This window comes from Coptis chinensis, chromosome 4 (genome assembly GCF_015680905.1).
Source record: "Coptis chinensis isolate HL-2020 chromosome 4, ASM1568090v1, whole genome shotgun sequence".
Classification (NCBI taxonomy): domain Eukaryota; kingdom Viridiplantae; phylum Streptophyta; class Magnoliopsida; order Ranunculales; family Ranunculaceae; genus Coptis; species Coptis chinensis.
In genome coordinates, this window is record NC_141459.1 from 644639 (window position 1) to 659134 (window position 14496).

General features: G+C 36.4%; 2 protein-coding genes across 5 annotated transcripts; one reads left to right on the top strand and one right to left on the bottom strand.

Annotated features, from left to right (window-relative positions):
- Window positions 1-1140: 1140 nt before the first annotated feature.
- On the bottom strand, window positions 1141-8515 carry LOC147500968 (protein PSK SIMULATOR 1-like). Of its 4 annotated transcripts, XM_086605994.1 has the most exons (14): window positions 8390-8515; window positions 6843-8029; window positions 5816-6366; window positions 5343-5694; window positions 5131-5223; window positions 4942-5029; window positions 4352-4445; window positions 3823-3920; window positions 3379-3448; window positions 3164-3267; window positions 2178-2294; window positions 1962-2038; window positions 1667-1711; window positions 1141-1573 (listed from the first exon to the last, which is right to left on the bottom strand). In XM_086605994.1, the coding sequence occupies exons 2-14, from the start codon at window positions 7922-7924 to the stop codon at window positions 1324-1326; spliced, it is 3021 nt and encodes a 1006-aa protein (XP_086462120.1). In that variant the 5' UTR covers window positions 7925-8029; window positions 8390-8515; the 3' UTR covers window positions 1141-1323. The 4 variants fall into 4 exon arrangements, with proteins under 4 accessions (XP_086462120.1, XP_086462119.1, XP_086462121.1 ...); XM_086605993.1 differs by lacking the exon at window positions 8390-8515 and having other exon boundaries at window positions 6843-8104; XM_086605995.1 differs by lacking the exon at window positions 8390-8515 and having other exon boundaries at window positions 5343-5664; window positions 6843-8065.
- Window positions 8516-10728: 2213 nt separating this feature from the next.
- On the top strand, window positions 10729-14321 carry LOC147500969 (uncharacterized). The gene is made up of 5 exons (XM_086605997.1): window positions 10729-11377; window positions 11467-12212; window positions 12285-12374; window positions 13139-13726; window positions 13854-14321. The coding sequence occupies exons 1-5, from the start codon at window positions 11263-11265 to the stop codon at window positions 14001-14003; spliced, it is 1689 nt and encodes a 562-aa protein (XP_086462123.1). The 5' UTR covers window positions 10729-11262; the 3' UTR covers window positions 14004-14321.
- The last annotated feature ends 175 nt before the right edge of the window (window positions 14322-14496 follow it).

Below are 14496 nucleotides of genomic sequence, written 5' to 3' on the forward strand. Positions count from 1 at the left end.
CTTGCTTAGTGATAATAATTATACATACTAGCAAATTAGCACGCGCGTTGCGCCTGAAATGAACTATCTATTTGCGAGGGATATTTGAGAAAAATATATATTCTTTTTCTTTCATAAAAATATTAAGATGGATAACTAATATATATATATATATATATATATATATATATATATATATATATATATATATATATATATATATATATATATATAAAAAAAAGATCAAAGGATTAAAAAGCTGAAATATGTTTTTTTTTTTCATGAGTGAAAGAAGTGTTCACTGATTGAAAATCTTCAACTAATGCTCGTACCTTATAAGAATACGTCCGACCTCATATAAGTTGTGGTATTTCAAATTTTTTGGAATTTGTAATGTTACAGAATTTGTAATGTTATAAATTTTAAGAACGAATCATTAGGTCATTGTAAGGGTATATTTACAAACCAAAGAACAAACAATTTCAAACACTTGGTAGCTGCTAAAATAAAATAGAATAAAACTTGATAAATAATAGAATAAAACTTGATGAATACAAAATATTTTCCATTATTCTTTAACGGGAAACATAAATAAATTCCTAGCTAAAATAAAATGAATTGATTTCTTAGCTTATCATGGAAGTTAATTATGAGGTAGCATTTATTTATTATTATTATTTTTTTGGTAAGCATGTTTTAAATGAGATCACTGACTCTGTGATGCTGGCGGGGTTCGAGCTCAAGCCCCAAACCTTTGCTAGTCGGCACCAGCAAAAATGTATGGACAAACCTGTTTTTAAAGAGATTATTTGCTAGTATGTATAATTATTATCACTAAACAAGTTTTCAAAATAGTTGGTGTGCATACACGGAGACTACACTATAGTACTATATTATAATGTTTGTCTTTGTTAAGTGTAATATATTAGTAAAATTTATATATCAAAATCATAATAATCGGTTCTGATTTCGGTTCGGATGTCCACCAGTTTTTAACTGTTCGGTTCTAATGGTTTCGGTTCTTTATCGGTTCGGTTCATTAAGACCAACTTTTGATGGATCCAACATTTTAAGACCCAAAACCACTCTAAACGGTTCCGGTTCCGGTTCCGATTTGGTTTCGGGTAATCAGATACCATGCACACAGCACACACGCACACATTTGAGAATGAGATAAATCTTTAATATATAGAAAAATGATAGGTCGAGTGAGCCATACATATGAGGTCCAACCGGCTACAATTATTCTGAACCTTTGGATGTACGCCTCTTGCATCGATTATAGTGGTTCCAGAACGTTTTCTTGAAACTAAAGTAAGAGAGGCAGCTTCATTTGTATAAGTGTCATTCCGGAGAGGCAGTTTCAATAACATTCCAGTCCATATCAAAATCAATAACAGGGAATCTCCTAACAGGGAAAATCTCCAGTGGAATTGTTTTCTGGGTTAGGACCCTCGTAGGTGATTTGGTAGGATGGTGAAGCCACATGATTAACTCAAGTATACAAGCTTCAGTCTTCTCTTTATCTGCATAATGGAGTGTCTCTATCTTAAGTAGTTCAGTTTGTCCAGCCGCCTTTCGGTTTACCTCAGACCTGAAAACAAGTAAAACCAGCTCTTTTAACCTGAAAGTTTTCCGATATTCAAAGCATCACGATTAAACATATATTAACTAATTAATGACTTACCCTGTATTTGCCCACTCTCCAACCCAACCGAAACTATGATGTGCTCTGGTTCATATCACGGTGACGACATACCCAACAAAAAAAAAAAGTATCATATCCAATGGTATGTTTCACTGATAGAGAATTATCTCTGGAAAAATACTTTTGCTGAAAAAATGACACTTGAAATTAAATTTTCATGGTTTCCACAATATTTTCCAACAAAACATGCTATGATCAATCAAACACGCTTTAAAATAGGTAAATATAATAAATGATTAAAAAAAAAACAAGATTAATGGTTGGGCCTTTTTACTTGGTTGTGTTTGTAGCAATTGGGACAAGCCACTGCAAAGTTTTCTCCATTTCTGCTTTAATTTGTGTAACAGTTAGCTGCGAGTAAACAAATTGAGAGGGTTAATATACAGTAAGTAGATTAAATATGTGGAAGTGCTTATCAAAAGTCTCAATTCCCTCACTAAATCAATAAGTCCTCACAGTATTTGAAATGTGCAGCTGGATTGATGTATACCTCTTCCTTGACCTCGAATGACCATAGTTTGGAACGTAAAACTGACTTCACACTGGGGGGTAACCCTTGGTATAATGTATCCCTCGTATTTGGAGGCACAGAACTTGATCGAGATACCTGACCACACCACGAAGTTCTCCATTCAAAAGTTTGCCCACATGAATTAGCAAAATATCACTTCTGACGAGAGTATACAACACATAAAAATTCTAGAGTAACAGTATGAACTAACGCATTAATGTCTCTCGCTATCAAATGTCTACTCAGAAAGAAGAAAAACAATCGTGTTCATTAGATGCGAGTATGCGACATGATCCACAACATTCTTATGAAGATTTGGTATTATTACTCCATGGGGAATTAGAAATTCTGACCATACCTTCAAAACCTGGGTAACTATTAGCAAACTATACATTTCCATCTAAAGCCATCAGTGAAGTGCCAACTAGTCCAACAACAAACCAAATACCCTAGTTTTTGAGTATAACTAATTCAAACAAATGATGTACGGAATTCAATGACATTGATATAAATCAGATAAAATGTACGTTACATTGACACGGATACGTGTCCGTAAACGACATGGAGACGAAGTGTCTGACCTGACGAAATATCAAAAATTGAGGTGTCACATACACACCCTGTCTATGTCGTGTCTAACACAGACACGTGGATAAGACACATACTATTTTTTAAATATGGCGTGTCCATGTAACATAGGATAAAATGAAAAGCACGACTACAAAAATATCCGGAGTAGGGATAAAATAGAAAGAAGAGCCTGAATATCAGTTTATCACAGGTCACAGCTTATCTTAATAGCCAGAATGTTAATGCCAAGTCAACAGACACTTTTTTATTTTTTTAAGTATACTGCAGATATTAAGATCATATTCAGAATTAACTTTTTTAGTTTTTTTAGAAGATCAGGCTTGTGATATGGTATGAACAAATATTTTACTGTAAAAAAGCAATTGTGAACTCACAAGTATGTCAATTTGAGTAATTATGTTTGCGTAATGCAATGCAAGACCAGCAGGTCCCAACCTTCGATGATTGTTTTGAGATCCTTTTAATGGTTTCTTAGTGTCTGCAAGGACGGCAAGGGGAAAGCATCATGAGATTTAATCAATAAGAAAATTGACTCCAGAGCCACATAAATTGGAGTCCCACACTTCAACTAAAAGTTTTGAATAAATACCAGCACTGCCAAATGCATCATGAATCTCTAGATGTAAGAAGTAAACAGCGTCAACAAGCTTCTCCATGACCTGCAGTATATGTGATATTACAATTATTATTTACAGGGTCAAATAGACATAAAAACATTCATTATGTGCTCTAAGTCAGCATAATAAGATACAAGATAAAGATGGTGCCGACTAGCAAAGTCGGTAAAACTTTTGGGTGATGATACCAGAGGTCTGGGGATCGAACCCCGCCAGCATCAAAGAGTTACTGATCTCATTTAAATCAGGCTTACCCATCAAAAAAAAAAAGATAAAGATGGAGAAAGAACTAAGAAAACTGCACAATTGAACTTTCTGAAATGCACAAAATAGCAACAGATAAAACCATCCCTAAGAAACTGAATCCTTGACCAATAATTTTCTGCGAATTGATATGAAAATATATGGTAATTTACCTCTTCCAAAGTCTTGGACCAGAGTGACTTTTTCTTCAAACTTCTAGCATGCTTCCTTTGACTTTTTAATTCTGTTCTTAAGATGGCAAGGCTGTCTCCTACAAGTCAGAGTAAACCAAGTCAACTATCCTCATGTATAGATAATGAAGTAATAACAACGGAGAATGACAAAGTTCATTAGATTATATATTTGAGAAAGATACGTGATAATGTATTCTACTGCGCTCACGACTTGGTTGCATTTCAAATCTCTGCTGGAATGGACTAAGATCACAAGAAGATATCCTGATGATAGGTTCAGAACAATCATATCTTACTTCCCACTTGAGTACACTACACCATAATTCTTAAGTTGAGAACCCTAGTTTGGTTGTTTTGCAAGGGTGCCCGAGCACCTTATTGCCCTCTAGAGGCAGCCAAACCACAGGTATCAAGGAGAGCACTTTTAACAGCATTGTCTCATATCAACTTTTCTTTTCATTGGCTATGTTGTCTCAATAGCTTTATGGTCAACTGTCAAGCAATTTACCTCTTTGGGCAGCGCTCGAGTTATCCTCTTCCTGCAGTTTTCGTCGATAATCTTGTTCAAATCTGTCCAGAACATGCAACTCATGGTACAATTCCTGTAAAGAAACACAAACTTTTCTTTGCTTCATGAATTCTTGAAATAACGTTCAAACAACTACAAGGCTGTACATCATAACTACAAAAACTACAATATGATTTCCAGCAAAGTGAACATAAAGACCACTTGCTGTCTTGCTCATACTCAGAGCCTAGTTTGAGGTTGCTCTTCCTTGTTTCCTCTACTTCTACTTTTATTACGTGTTTGTACCCTTCCCACCCCACCCTTGAATTTTGTGTGTGTCAAGGAACTGAAGGAAGAACCTGAAATAGGCTGAATTAAATCTTTTAACCACAACAGATGTTTACAGCAGGAAGCAAAACACACATGACAGTATAATCTGTATTAAAAGGGGTGCTGATATGCATCAGACAAACAAGTGCATTACATGACTTTTTAAAATAAGATTACTGTTGCTATATGAAGAAAAAATAAATCACGTTTAACGTAATAAGTGTGCGGCTTCCTACACTAGTCATTCACAGTTAACTCACAGCTGTATATTGGGCCATGGTCATCAGTTTCTGCATCACTGTTTCTGCTTCTTCCTTCAGTGGCTTTTGGGTGACAACTTCTTCAATCCTAAAAAAGAATAAGAAAACATTGATGACAAAGGCATGAAAAATGCATTTACTGGTAAGAAACAATAACAGTTAAAGTACGATAGCATCCATTCATATTACTTCTCAAAATAACGACGTAAGTTGTGCCACTGAGGATCTTCGCACCGGTTCCCAAAACGGACAATTTCACCTGAAAATATTTTCAACTCTTCCCTGTTTATATGTAATAGAAAGAAGAAATGGAATCTTTTAGAAGAGGGTAAGGAAATAATTATGCAACTAGACTCGCACACAAAAGGAATAGAATAAAATGAAAATTTTCTAATACACACCTCTTGTCAGCAGCGGCAATCCTTAGGAGATCTTCCATATCTTTCGATACTAAGTATTGAACTCCTTCTGATGGAAGCACCACTTCTTTCAAATGTTCTATGTTCTCCTTTGAAAGTGATTGCATAAGAGTAGCACCTTTAACAATTGTGTTGGCAACCTCAAAAGCCAATATCGATATTATGTTTCCTTTTGCTGCCGCTCCTGGGATAACTCCAGTACTGAGGTTGCCAAGGGTGAGCTTCCATCCTTTCTGAGAGCCTCCAGTTTTCGGCCAGCTCCAACTAGGTATAAACGATGACAGAGAGAACCCGGATTTGTGGCCTGGCGCGTTGGAGACGACAGATTCATCATCTAATAGGAAAATGTTGAACACGAAATTTATATTTATTACATCTAAAGTCTTTTATCAGGGTGCAACTTGGAATAGGGTTTGGCCCTGTATTTCAGTAAACAATAATAACAGAAATTTCACCTCCAGGAGGGCAACTCTCTTTTGCTTCACAACCTTTGGGCAGGGACCGCTGCCTAGTGGGATTAAAGACCTTTTCACCATCTATAGAGCCTTTTACATTAACTGCAGAGCCCTTGAGAGGTTGCCTCACGGTATCGCTTGAACCGTACTCCTCATGGGTCGAGCCCTCTTCTATCGTAGCTAGCCATTTAAAGAAAGAATCCGGCTTGCCAGCTACAGGAGTGAATTTGTACTTTTCATCAAAGGCGGGTGAGACTATGGGGGGTACATTACGAGTTCCCAAGCTGCTTTCACCAGAAATATAACCGCTGTAAGGAATGTTAGAGTTTGGCACTGTACTTGCATAAACAATAACAGAATTTTCGACCCCGGCAGAACAACTCTCTTCCACTGATTCAAAAGTTGAATTTGATTCCGGTTCTTTACTACTTGTGGGCGACTGTCTTGTAGGAATTACAGAACTTATTACTTCAATTGTAGTGTCCTTAAGAGGTTGTCTCACTGTTAGGCTTGAAGCGTATTCCTTATGTGCAGTATCCTCTTCATCCAGGCTGAAAATATAACGATTAGTTGAAGTCTTACATAAAAAAACAAAAAACAAATAGTTGCTGTTTATTAATTCATGTAGTGAGCAACTGAGCACCGGAGAGAAGGGAGTGGTCCACTTGTGTGTGTGTGTGTTCATGCGTGTGTTTTGGTTGTGTTAGAGTTCTAGGAGGAAATCGACCCTGCCAAGGGAGGAACCAGGATTTCAAGGTGGGGGGCGCTAATCAAGAAAAAAAAAATTGAAAGGAAGAAGTCACTGTATCACACAGCATACATAACATCAAAAGAGGATATTAGCTATTATTATCTATAGTATTTTTTTTTTTCCTTAAGAAAGTTAGGGGGGGGGGGGGTACTGCCCCTGTTAGCCCTGCTGTAGGTCCGCCCATGGACCCTGCAAGAGCAAGGATGTGAGGTTTTCCCAAATAAAGAGCACCCGACGCACCCATAGAAGAAAAACTTTGTAAGTACCTGATTGTACCTTTTATCATATGCAGGTAAGACTACGGGGGGTAAACTGCGAGTTCTTGTGGAACTGCCGCTTATGCTGCTTTCACCAGATGAAGAGTCATAATACGGAAACGGATTTATACGTGGCGGACGAGGTTGTATCTCACCCTCGAGCATCTTCACCACAGTACTCATGGAAGGTCGGTCTTGGGGATAGATGTGAGCACACGTTAAAGCGACCATAGATAATCTCTTTGCTTTTTCTTTATCCTTCTCCATAATGCCACACTCGATAAGAACTTCATCCAACTGTTTGTTCTCAAAATACTCCCAAAATTTTCCTGGAAACCAATCTTTGGCATCATTATTCTTCTTCCTCCTCAAGATTTCAAATAACATCATGCCAAAGCTATAAACATCACATTTATATGTTATTAGCTTTGATCCCAAACACACCTCAGGGGCAGCATATCCCTCTGTTCCTCTGAATCTGCTCTGTGCGACTTGACTTACGTTAATTTTACAAAGCTTAGCCAATCCAAAATCTGTAACTTTAGGAGAAAGCGACGAGTCAAGTAACACATTAGCAGCTTTTATGTCGTGGTGGATAATTATCGGGTTGCAATTCTCGTGCAAGTAAGAGATCCCCTTGGCTGTTTCAATTGCAATATCATATAGCTCCACCCACTCTAGACGAAGGTGGTTCTCATACAAAACCCTATCCAATGATCCATTCTCCATGTACTCATAAACAAGTGCTTTTATATCGGCATCAAAACAAAACCCATATAGTTTAATCAGGTTTCGATGGTAAGTTCTGCCCATTGTACTCACTTCCGCTATAAATTGTTGCTTTGTTATGTCATGCCTTTGGATTACATCTGGCATGTTGGTTTTCAGTACTTTAACAACAATTTGGGTACCATCAGGAAACACACCTTTGTATACATTTCCAAACGCACCATGGCCTACTTTATTAGTGAAACCTGATGTAAAGCTCTTAAGCTGCTGGTGTGTAAATAGTTGTGGTTTCTCTTTTGCTAGTTCACTCACTATCTTATTGATTAATTCCAAGTTGTCATCTTTATCTTCTACTCTACTCAAATTTGCCATTCAAAATTAACATTCATCCAAGGACTAAATCACGTACCTGCAACCCCTACAAAAAATCTGCTGCTCCCATTTCGCTCGCCGCTACTACGGGAATCGCTTTTGAAGCTGAATCATTGCAACAGTGTTACAACTTTGGATGAAAGGTATGTGCCAACCATACGTCATATAAAGCTTTTACATACCAGACTTCTACTGTAGTATGCAATTGAAAAGGAGGATAATATTATAAAATAAAATAAAATTTTGAAAAGTTTTGTTTTACATATTACCATGCAGGTTTGTAATCATGTATAAGCGTTAAAGCTATGTTTAAAAATTGTGATAATTCATGGGTTCATATTAAAGCTCATTGCTAAGGACATTTACATCATACATCATTGATAATTCAATGATATGTGATTCTATGTTCATATTGCAAGTTCACAACTTAGAATGAGAGAAGTTTGGTTGGTAAAACGGTAAAACCTTTTGGTGATGATACCAGAGTTCTGAAGTTCGGACTCCGCTACACACTATTGCGCCTTAAATGAACTAGTATACTGCTAAGCAGTGGGGGTGAGCGGAGTGGGAGAGGAAGATGGAGGAGTGGAGATGGAGAAGGAGAGGGAGAGGAAAAGGGAGAGTGAGAGAGACAAAAAGAGAAAAAACAGAAGGAAGAGATGAGGACAGACAGACAGAAACCAACCAAGTTGGTTTTTGTCTGCATAACCCCCCCTCTTCTCCTAAAATGTTCGCTCCGCTCACCGACTATCTATTTGTGGGGATATTTGAGAAAAATATCTATTATTTTTCTTTCATAAAAAAATTAAGATAGATAACTAATATATATATATATATATATTTATTTATTTATTTATAGATCAAAGGATTAAAAAGCTGAAATATTTTTTTTTCATGAGTGAAAGAAGTGTTCATTGATTGAAAATCTTCAACTAATGCTCGTGCCTTATAAGAATACCTCTGACCTCATATAAATTTTAGTATTTCAAATTATGTGGAATTTGTAATGTTATAAAATTTTAAGAATGAATCATTAAGTCATTGTAAGGGTATATTTACAAACCAAAGGACAAACAATTTCAAACACTTGGTAGCTGCTAAAATAAAGTAGAAGAAAACCTGATAAATAATAAATTGAATACAAAATATTTTCCATTCTTCTTTAGCTGGAAACATAAATAATTTCCTAGCTGAAATAAAATGAATTGATTTCCTAGCTCATCATAGAAGTTAATTACGAGGTAGTATTTATTATTATTATTATTTTTTTGTAAGCCTATTTTAAATGAGATCATTAACTTTTTGATGCTGGCAGGGTTCGAGCTCCAGATCTCTGGTATTATCACCCAAAGGTTTCACCGACTATGAGTGTCTTTATTAGGGGTTTTCATGGGTCGGTTCTAGGTCAATTCTTATCGGTTTCGGTTATGGGTATATTTTTAGCGGGTCTTATCGGGTTCGGTTCTTTTGGGTTTTTTCTTATATTTTGAAAATCTGGATCCATACCCATTAATTAAGTCGGTTTTGGTTCCTTATCGGATTATACATTTTTATTGCTAAAATTATTATTTTTAATTATATAACCGATATAAAAGTTGGTTTACAGCGACTATAACATTTGTCATCGATATTTTTGTCCTCTCATAAGAAGTAATGGTCCTAAATTCAATAATAATATTTGAAAATTATCTAAAAATTTTAAATACATTCTCATACATTATACGCATGTATATATTTTAAATCGAATATATGTATATTATACTATACGTAATGCGTCATATATAGAATAAATACCACATGTACCACAATTGTTAGTTAGCATTACACGTATTCGTTATCTAATATATATACATGTAATATATCAAGCACGTATACGTTCATGCATTAGTTAATTCATAGTATATGGCTATACGTATAGATGTAGACATGTAAATATTATTATTAATATTTATAATACACATATTTAATATAATATTATAAAAAATACATTTAATAACACACATTTACTATTATGCTAAATGTTATATATATTTAATATAATTTTACACCTAACAAATATAGACTATATATAATAATAATGTTTGAATTTGTCTTTATTTAGTGTAATATAATACTAAATTCTATATATCAAAATCAAACTAATCGGTTCCGGTTTCAATTCGGGTACCCATCGGTTTTTTACTATTCGGTTATTTATCAGGTCAGTTCTTAAAGACCCACTTTAAATAAGTCTAATATTTTAGGACCCAGAACCCGCTATAAACGGTTCTGGTTTCAGTTTAGGTTCGGGTAATTGGGTACCCATGCACACCCCTAGTCTTTATCACCATAATTTAGCGATTATGGTCATAAGTTACCAATGAAGTAAAATTTTAATATAGAACTTCGTGAAGCATGAATTGCCCCCTACTCCTGTTGCAGGAATAAAAAAGAAATACCAATATTATTATAGCGTGGTGGTAGACTATTAGCTAGTTTGGTCACGGTATAAGTCGTGTTTAAAAAAAAAAGATTTGGCTACCCCGAGGATATCTCTATAGGGATGAGTGTGCCGATACCGGATCCAACGGTCCGAAAATCAAAAACTAAAATGAAGAGAGAGAATGTAAATTTGTTAAAAAAAAACTATAATAATATCTGGTTATTGACTTGTTGCCATTTTAGAAGTGTAGTCAAAATTGCTCACTAGTCAAAGTTGTCACATCCTCCAATTATATTTTACGTCAGCAATTAGACTTCCATTACGTTTTTGTTTCCATTTACAATCCCAAAACGAAACCCCAAAAATAGCAAATTAACTTTTTAACACACCCAAAACTATAAAAACGCCTCCCTTTCTCTCTCTCTCTTCTTTTTTTCTTTCCCTCTTCGGTTTCACTCTCTGTCTCTCTTTTTAGCCCCGCACCAATTTCAATTCTTTTCCACTCCACAACACAATCATACTAAATTTTTTTACTCTTTCTATTCTTTTTGGTTCGTTAGGAAATTTAAAACCCGTTCTTTTTCATAAAGTTTATTTCTTTATTTTGATTTTAGTGTTCTGGTAATTGCAGTGCAATCCACACTTTAGTCGTAGCTTTTTCATAAAGTTTATTTCTTTATTTTGATTTTAGTGTTCTGGTAATTGCAGTGCAATCCACACTTGATAGTAGTTTGATAGTGGTAGTTTTTTTTGGGATTGGTAGATTAATTATATTGGGGGTGGTGGTGATATATTTTGAGTAAAGGGAAGTTTTTTAGTTGGAAGGACCAAAAAGTGCAATACTTAGATTAGATAGGAATAGTTGTGTAGGGGATTGTGGAGAAAGATTGGTTCTTTTTCTGATCATGCTTAGTGGATGGTAATGGAAAGAATTGAGCCTGCATTCTCTCCTGAGTGGTTGAGGATTAATGGAAGTGTAGGTAGTAGTAATGGTGCAAAGCAACAATCTAATCGGCATTCGTTACGTTCAGGTACTTATTGGTTTGCCCTGGTTATTTATATATATTTGTTTTTAGTTATCTTGAAATTAAGTCATTGTTATTGTTTATTGTTGTAATAGAAAATCATTCCAGTACACTTCCTAGAAGAAATAACTCGTCATTGAAGAATGGTGATAGTGGTAGTCCTAGTCCTCGGTATGCCTATGCTCCCCCGTGTTCCAATAGGAAACCAGTCACTACTAATGGCTCGATGATGCATGAAAAGAATGGCTACTCTGGGGCGTACAATAGTTTTGGTAGAAATCATCATTATAGGGACTGTGGTGCATACCACAATGGTGAGAGATCAGTCCAAGGGGGCTACAGAGATCCTTATCCCACTGCTTTTGAGGTGTCCAATTACTTCACTGGTAGGAATGATGCATATAAGCGTTCACAGTCTATGGTAGTATCAGGGAAAAATGGTGAGTTCTGTTCTCAACGAAAAGCAACAGATTCAAGAAAAGAGTATAACAGCAACAATGCTGGGGCCGCTGTGACTGGAAGTATTCAGAAGGCTGTGTTTGGAAGGCGTTTTCCCTCTATTGAAGCTGAAGAAAGGCAAGTAAGTCCTGATATATCTAGAGTTTCATCTCCTAGATTGAGCTCTCCCAATAGTGCTTCGTCCATGATTGGACTTGATGGGTTGGCTTCTTCTATGGCAGAAGTGCGTGCCTTAACTGGAAGCAACAGCACAGTACACTCATCTGTTCAACAGAACACTCCTGCAAAGTTGTCCACTGTGCCTCCTAGCTCGATAGGTGGTCTCAGCATGGCTGAAACGTTGGCACAAGCTCCTTTACGAACTCGCTCTGCTGCTCCCCAGGTACTTGAATGCTCTCAATACTCATTTCGGTTGGAAATGTCATGTTACTTACTATTTGCTGCCTCGTTTCAGATATCTATGGAGACCAAGAGGCTCGAGGAATTGGCTATTAAAAAGTCTAGGCAATTAATACCTGTGACACCTTTGATGCCTAAATCTTCGGTAATAAACTTTTTTTCCTTCCTTAATCTGTATACGAGCTTTTGAGTATGACTTTGTGCTGTTCATCTTATACGTTTAGTCTCTCTCTCTCTTTTAGTTTACAGCTTTACTACCTTGGAGTCTTGGACAATGTCATTTTGACTTCCGATTTATCAACTTGTGTTTGACAATACTCCTTTCCTTCCATTATGTTCCCTTGTGCTTACTTAAATGCTCAGAAGTTATAACAAATCACAACCACCACATCCCTTTCCTCCGTTGTCATTTTTTGTCATCATAAGTTGCGTTAATCATTGGAAGGTTCCTTTCTGATTATAACACATCTAGCTGCTTTTTCTAAAATGCATAGTTTGTTTTGATGAGTAGAAGAATAATAAACTGGTACCTTGTTTTGACTTAGCTTTACCATTCCGTTGTGCGTAATTTTCTCCAGTGTTTTACCTGAGCAGATTGTTGAGCCTGTGCTATGGTAGCTCTCAGAATTCCATGTTGGTCAGTCGAGACTAGTTTCTCATTTCCTGGAGTTGGTCAACTACGTTGCTATACTCGTGGTCTAAACCTATATGTTAGCCTTTAGCTTTTCTTTTGCTTTCCCATCTAATGTCATCTTGAATAGTTGATATGAAGCTAGCCCTTTTAGGGCACATGCTTTGTGGAAACCAATTGCTATTGCTTGAATTTTCTTTTAACAGTACAGTGTGTTCTTTAAGTTGATATATCATGTACGTTATCATTACTCATTATGGACTTTATGGTTTCTGTAGAATGTTGGGAAGCTTCATGTTCTTAAACCAGCACAAGAGAGAAATGGCATCTCCTCTCTCGACAAGGAAAGATCAACAAATATTGGTAGAGTAGCAAATAACCAGTGTGTAGATGCTCCTATGCCCACCGTTCCTGTTGTCACCCCAAACAAGCCCAAACGTGCCACAATTGGAACCTATGGATCACTTATGGAGAAGCGACTCACTGCATCTCAAGCCAAAAGCCGTAGTGATTTCTTCAATCTTGTTAGAAAGAACAGTTCAATGAATCTTTCTTCTTCTCCCACAAATCTGAGCCATGCATTGTCCACCATATCGGATAGCTCTTCTAAATCAATTATTGAGGGTTCTACTGTAGTCACCGCAGTGGCTAATGACCTCTCCTGTCCTGACAGTTTGATTGGCAATGGAGCTAACAAGGCCACTAATGGTGACTCTTGTGAAGAGTCACAAACATATTCTAACAATACAGAGACATGTACTTCTCCGGATGAAGAAGAGAGAGCATTTCTTTGCTCCCTTGGCTGGGATGAAAGTTCACAAGAGGAAGGTTTGACACAGGACGAGATTGATGCTTTCTACAAGGAGGTAGTAAACAAATCTTCCTTTATAGATTCTTCATTGTCCATTTGTTAGTAGCTTGTTGCATTCTGATTACCCTTGAGAAATAATTCCCAATACTATTTCCTCATTTAGCTCTTGTTTGCTTCTGCAGTATATGCCGCTTCCAGTGACGCCATCCTTGAAAAGCAGTAGTGGTGCTTGGAAGCTGAAGCTTCGAGTGCCACTTCCATCTTATTTGGACAGTTTCAATAGTAGTGCTGAATTGAGCTCATCCTATTCCGACTCCGACTCTGATGCATAGTTTACCGAGGCCATAGTTTGGTTGTCGAAAGGAATGTTTTCTTTAACATCTAGTTGTTGACTGAGTTTTTTGGTGCAAAATGGAGAAGTTGAAAGGGTTTCAAGGAATGTTGAGTATGATTTTACTCATCTAAAGTTAGTGCAATGAAGCAGTGGTTAAAAGTAGTGGAAGTAAACAGGGTAGGATAGGGAACCCACCCAGAGCTAAAACAAACTCTGGGTTATTTTTTGAACTGAACAAAACTCAACGAGGCTATAGCTCAGTCTTTTTGTTCATCGTAGGAAAAGTAAAGTATATAATATTCATTTTTCTGATCAATCTTGTTATTATTATTTCGTGATTTTTTTCATCGTAGGAAAAGTAAAGTAAAAACTTGAGGTCACATAAGAGCTAAAACTCTTCATTTTCAGAGCTGAGCTTGGTTAATACTTAATAGTCGATACAAAGATCTCGCTCCCAGAAAAGTTGTCCGAACTCCAAAGCACTTCTTCTC

Bases quoted from the DNA above. Each gene is read 5' to 3' on its own strand.
- LOC147500968 (XM_086605994.1), bottom strand. From the start codon at position 7,924: ATGGCAAATTTGAGTAGAGTAGAAGATAAAGATGACAACTTGGAATTA. The intron at 5,224-5,342 runs GTGTGTATTAGA...ACATATAAACAG, and splicing joins ATTGCCGCTGCTGACAAGAG to GGAAGAGTTGAAAATATTTT. The intron at 3,921-4,351 runs GTAAATTGCTTG...TCTGACTTGTAG, and splicing joins CTCGAGCGCTGCCCAAAGAG to GAGACAGCCTTGCCATCTTA.
- LOC147500969 (XM_086605997.1), top strand. From the start codon at position 11,263: ATGGTAATGGAAAGAATTGAGCCTGCATTCTCTCCTGAGTGGTTGAGG. The intron at 11,378-11,466 runs GTACTTATTGGT...TTGTTGTAATAG, and splicing joins TCGGCATTCGTTACGTTCAG to AAAATCATTCCAGTACACTT. The intron at 12,375-13,138 runs GTAATAAACTTT...TGGTTTCTGTAG, and splicing joins CTTTGATGCCTAAATCTTCG to AATGTTGGGAAGCTTCATGT.